Source organism: Impatiens glandulifera, chromosome 1 (assembly GCF_907164915.1).
Source record: "Impatiens glandulifera chromosome 1, dImpGla2.1, whole genome shotgun sequence".
NCBI classification, from domain to species: domain Eukaryota; kingdom Viridiplantae; phylum Streptophyta; class Magnoliopsida; order Ericales; family Balsaminaceae; genus Impatiens; species Impatiens glandulifera.
In genome coordinates this window covers 18,784,747-18,790,969 of record NC_061862.1, presented here as the reverse complement: position 1 = coordinate 18,790,969, position 6,223 = coordinate 18,784,747, and the positions used below count along the sequence as shown (strand labels likewise).

Sequence of the window (6,223 nt, the reverse complement as noted above, 5' to 3'; positions counted from 1 at the left end):
TTTATAAACTAATTTTAATCAATTTATTATTAATCAAATAAAACTAACTAAAAAAATACATAGTAATAAGAATTTCAACAACTTATTTAAAACAAAAACAAAAAATAAGTTGATATATCTCTAAAAATGCCTTCATTATATTAATTAATATGTTACAAAAGCTACCTTAGCTAGAATAATTAATAAGATATCAAGGATAGGGAGTTCGATTTTATATATAGGGACAACAAAGTTGAGAACGAAAACACGAATATGACGTATTTGTCACTTATACAATAAAAAAAATAAAAAAAAATCATACTAACAAAAATAAAATTAAAAAATGTTCATGTTTGGAAAATTGGTCTTGTTCGGAAAAATGACAATGTTCGAAAAAATGATCATGTTTCGAAAAATAATCTTGTTTATGTTGGAAAAAAGTCCATAAAAAATTCTAATTGCGGTCATTTTCTCAAATATGATCATTTTCTTAAAATTTATTATAATTTTTTTTAGACATTACTTTTTTTTATTTCTTTATCATGCACAGTGACCGGTTATCCTGAGGATGCTCCAGAATCTTTTCGGTTGCTTGTTCGAGAACTACGATCTTTGGCTCTGGATTTGAACCATTTCCTTGTATCTGAGAAAAACTTCCAGATTAAAAGGAAGGAAGCTTAATCGGAATGAATCAGAACTTTTCTGCTATGATCGATCAGTATAAACATCAACAACTCCGAATTGGCTACGTTGAATTTGTGACATTATTTTCATAACATTTCGTAATGCATGTCGGAATAGCTCGTTTATTTAAGTAAACGATAATAATATATGAAAACCTTATATAAAATTAAATAGATATAAATGTTGCAATATTACAAATATAAATAGAACCAATTATTCTATGATCCTACTACACTTAATAGGACAAGTATGAAAGCAAAGTTTACCTGTCCATCTCCTGGCCACCTTTCTAGAACTGATCACTGCATGTGACTCTTCAATCATCAATATCTCCTTCATATGCAGGATTATTTGTCAACAGTCAACACACATTAAATGCAAGAATCTTAATAATAATAATAATAATAATAATCATTTCTGAATCCAATTCCAATCATCAAGCAAACTCAAGATCAATCAACTAGCTACAATTTTGTGTGTTAACTTTCACAAGATCATCATCATCATTCATCATCAGTAACATAGATCTAGATCAATCAATCAAAGATTTAACAAAATGATGATCATTTCTTCTTATTTCTATCCTTTCCACCTGAAAAAATCGATCCCAAACCGAACAGATTTCCAGAATGAACATTCAAAGCAGGATTCATACGCACTCCACTAGTATTCATCATGTTATTGTTATTGTAGTTCTTCTTCAACGGAGGCTTTTGATTTGTAGTCGACGGTTTCAATGGCGACGGTACATAACTCTTCACATGCGTACCTTGTGAAGAACGCTTCACGCTACTGGCTGCTGATGAACCAGTAGAATTACTTCTCGAAAGAAGAGGAAGAGGACACAATGACCTAGCATAACCGCTTCCCGCGCAATTCAGACTACTGCTACGCTTGAATCGCCAAAATGACTTTGATGTTTGTTTCTCATCAGATCCAGTTCCAATATTAGTTTTGGCAACATCAACATCGGATTGTGAATTAGAAGGCGTCGGTTTCTCCTGCGGTGGACGGCGAGGCAGCGGCGAGGATTTCTTCTTGATTTCCGTCGGGAGAATCTTACCGCCGGAGAAAAGTTCGTCGGCTGAAGACGATTCTTGTTCTTCGTAACCGTAATGAGTACAGCAGAAATCGAATTCGTTGTTAGATGAACTCGAACGGAAAACACTCTGTTCAACAGGTATACCATCGCATTGAGATAGATCGTGTGAAAACGAGATCCTAGGGCTTATCCCTAAGCTACAGTTATTATCTGGCCATAGATCCACCGCCATTTACTGAAATTTCAGATGAAATTACAATTTATATAGACAAAATCAAACGAAATGAAATCCAAAATCCAAATTCCAAACAATCAATCAATCATCAAACCTTGCGTGAAGAAATGCTGCCGTTTTGAAAGGAGATGAACAATCGTGACGGCAACGAAGAGAGAAATACTGAATGAGTGTGGGAGAGAGAAAACAATGCCTTTTAAAAACTCAGAACGGATTCGAGTTTTAATAGAAGGAATGGGAGAGATGATAATATTAAATTATTAAGATATTAAATGGCCAAAAGTAATTAATTAATGAAAACTTTTATTAATCACTATGCATTATGTCAAACCGTTCAGATTAGACTATGTGCAAAAACATGAGGACTTTGACCGGCCTCCTTTTCTTTTAATAACTTTTTTAAAATATAAATTTTGTTTATTTTTTCTTTTATATCGGATAACAAACTAGTGTAACCCACTCGTAAAGTTAGTTCAGAGTGAAGAGACGACTTAAGAGATTAAAATGTTATAGATTCGATTCTATTTCAAAGCATTTTGAGTTGAACCGGGGTCAAAACTTTTCTCCTTAGTTAAAACTAATAATAATAATAATAATAAGTTAGTGTGATTTTTTTTTAATGATATTTAAACTTTAAAACATGAAAGTTATGATAGAAAGTCTTTTAGTATATCTAACATATAATCTTAGAATTATATGAGATTTGATGAGTAAAAACAATAAATTCACTTAGAAATCTCATTAACTTCTAGAGAATCTTATACATTAATTTTACTTGGTTAAACAACTATATGTTGTTACATGATATGGACAATTTATAACAAATAAATAAATAAACCCTTATAAGTAACTTCTTAAAATAGAGTAAAAAACTAGCCTACATCACTCACTTCTATTATAGAGTAATTTATTACCTATGTATAGTTGTTACAAGTGGTGGGCTAATTATTCCAAATTAGTTAAATTTGAAAAACAAATTTGGTGGGTTAGGCTAAAAAAAAAAATTAGTTGGATGAAAAAATAAGTTATTTTTGTTTTTAATTTAGTAAATTATTATAATATTATTTTGTATTTATATTTTATATTTTATAAAGATAAAATAAGATTATTTTAAAATTTTAATTAATGAAATCAGTGATACGATGATTATAATGACAGTAACGTAATAGAGATTTTTTTTTAAAATTGAATAAAATCCTAAAAGAATTTTAATAAACCCACGTCAAAAGAACTCATGGTCACCATTCTCCTCTTTTGATGATGTGATTTGTGTTGGCGTGACTTGTTTTACTTGGATCAATTCATTTATTTATCATGTATCTTATTTTTTTTTTTTTTATCAAACATTACTTCATTTCATTTTATTTATTGATTTTTTTTATAGCTTATCAAGCATTTGGGTACAAAGTATTTGTATCACTTATGAATGTTGTCAAAAGATCATATATATGTATTCCCTTCACTCAAATATGTATTTGTTCAATGAATGGAAAATAGTCTATTCCTTAATATAACTTCATCAACTGAGGTTGTTAGTCAAATATCCATTGTCCTGCCCATAAAAATAGTGTATTTGAATTATTTGATTATCCCATAATCTTTGTTTTGGATTAATGCATGCATTTTGTTTAGTCATTTGAAAATGGTTGTTTCTCATTGGAAGTTGGCTTGCATATATTGAGCTTGGTAACTTTTATTTTGTAATTCATGCTTTTGTTGAATTCTTACACTTTGTGTTTGATTTGTATGGATTGTCTCTTCAGAAGCCTATATAAAGAAATAATACTTTGATTGTTTGACTAAATAAACAAAAAAGAAATATTGGAGTCCCTATTTTATCACTTAATTTAAATAAATCATACCATTGAAAGTGACCTGACAATTTCAGTGTTAATTTTTTTCAAAGTTGTTATAATTCCTGTCAGATCTTTCAGCAGCAGAGGGCATCTCTTATCATTGTACTCCTTTTTGTAATTTAATGGATTTTATGTGTTTGTTTTAATTAATTTTAAAAGTTATTAAATAAAAAGTAAAATTAATTGTAATTGAATTTAGTATGTAAAAATTGATTTTAGTGTAAAATATGTAAAAGTTTATAATTTTTTTACTAGTAACACTTATTTTGATAACATTGTTTTTTCAAATGTCATTTTTTACTAGACTTGTAATTAAATAATTTCGTATAAAATATTTAATACAAATATATAATAGAAAATGCATGTTTTTTTATTGTTTGGAGGCAAAGAGAATGATTATTATATGCTTGTTTTTATAATAAAATCTATAACCCATTATGTTTTCACGTTACAAGATTAACTAAAGTCTTTAATATAAAATTATTAAAATTGTTTGATGTTTGTTTATAAATTAGAATTACAAAGTTTTGATGACAATGGTGTTTAGTTAAAGATCAAAATTTTCATTTGAATCATACTTTTAATATTGTAGGTTTATATGATTTTTGTCTTTTTACTCATTTTGTTTAATCAAAACTAGGATTTATTTAGTTTTAATATTAACTCATTTTGAATTCTTCTCACTTTTAAGATTTTTTTTATTAAGATGATATTATGTCGTTTTTCAAAAAATAAATAAATTGAATACTAGGAAACATCTTAGTCCTGGTTCGTTATTGAAACAAAGGTTGATTATTTCATCTTTTTGGTACAAGTTTTAAAAAATGAATTTTTTTTATTTTTTTGATAAAATACTTAAAACGGAGTAATATATTAAGACAAAGAAAAAATACCCAAAATTATTGAAATTATGTAAAAAATTGTATTTCAATTATTTTCAATATCACTTATTTTAAAATTGTCAAAGTACAAAATAAGAGTGGTATTGTTTTTATTTAATATAATTAAATTAGATCAAACATTTTAAAGTGAAAATAAATAACTAAAGTGATTTTAAAAATAAATTTTATATCAATCTAACACAAATTAATCAAACTTTTTTTTAACAAATATGTTTGCTTTTTAATTTTAAATAAAATTAACAAATAAGAATTAATTTGATAAAAATATTGAAATAATATTTAATGAGTAATCTAGTACAAAATATTAAATAATAATAATAATAATAGTCTGCAATCGTTTTGTACAAGTCGGTGTGACAGGTACCATTCGACAATAATGAAAACTTCAGGTATGACTTCAATTAATATAATTACCAATTTTGTACAAAGTTTAATTGATAATTAAATAAAAGGATAATTTAGTGAGGCTTATTTAAATAAATATTGATTGGTTAAAAATAATGATGATTATTTATACACTATATTTAGAAACTAGAGCTAGAGTAGACTTAAAAAAATATATAAAAAAATTGAAATGTATGTGAAGAAATTTTTTTTGAAAATCGAGTGTGATTAAAAAAATTAACACACTAAGAAACTAGATAACTAATATAACTACTATTATTTTAAAATGTAAGGTTCTTTATTAGTAATTTTAAAAAAATATTTATTTTAGAATATTATTTAGATAGATATAAAGAAAATAAACAATCGAAAGATAATACTCAAATAATCCTATAAAATAATATTTAAAAAATAATTATCATCTAAGTTATTACACGTCATAATCTCTCTTTCACTCAAATAACCATAATTAAACAAACCAATATTACAGGATTGGGTATCTCTAATCTCATAATGACATTTTATATATAAATTTACAGGACTATGTTAAGGCTAAGTGTTGGAATTAAGCTAATTCCATTAATGAATGGAAATAAGATTGTAAATAAATAAAATCAAATAAAATTCACACAAATTCAAACGTGAATTAACGGTGAGTTTAATCCAAATTATAATTAAATATTAATTGTTTAATTAATATTTAATGCCTAATTAGAAAATTAAAGCATAATGTTAGGATAAACATTTAGCTTTAATTGGCCTATTGGCTAACGTATGGACTCTTCAATTAGCTAGCATTAGCATTGAATGTCTAACATTGCATTTCTGCAAATCAACGTATAGGCTGATGTTAATTAGTTATGGATTAATTAACAAATGAATGAGCAATATTTATTGCTAATAAACGTTTGGATGGTTTTATTTACAGGATTAATTCTCAGCAATATATACCCATTCATTATTTCATTTTACATATACTTCATCCTTCATCTTTCTCACTCTAGAATTCCAAAAGCCTTCTTCTTGTTTTGTGAGTGTTCTTCGAGTTCTTCGCTCGATATTTTCCGTTGAAACCCGGTGATAGTTCAGGTACTTTATCAAGCTCGTTGTGTAGTGATTTCGGTGCTGAATCACTACTAGA

At 26.7% G+C, this 6,223-nt stretch overlaps 1 protein-coding gene across 1 annotated transcript; it reads right to left on the bottom strand.

The window, feature by feature from the left end:
• Positions 1 to 818: 818 nt before the first annotated feature.
• On the bottom strand, positions 819 to 2,150 carry LOC124921727. Its single transcript, XM_047462419.1, has 2 exons — positions 2,035 to 2,150; positions 819 to 1,940 (listed from the first exon to the last, which is right to left on the bottom strand). The coding sequence occupies exon 2, from the start codon at positions 1,935 to 1,937 to the stop codon at positions 1,227 to 1,229; it is 711 nt and encodes a 236-aa protein (XP_047318375.1). The 5' UTR covers positions 1,938 to 1,940; positions 2,035 to 2,150; the 3' UTR covers positions 819 to 1,226.
• Between the last annotated feature and the right edge of the window lie 4,073 nt (positions 2,151 to 6,223).

Bases quoted from the DNA above. Each gene is read 5' to 3' on its own strand.
- LOC124921727 (XM_047462419.1), bottom strand. From the start codon at position 1,937: ATGGCGGTGGATCTATGGCCAGATAATAACTGTAGCTTAGGGATAAGC.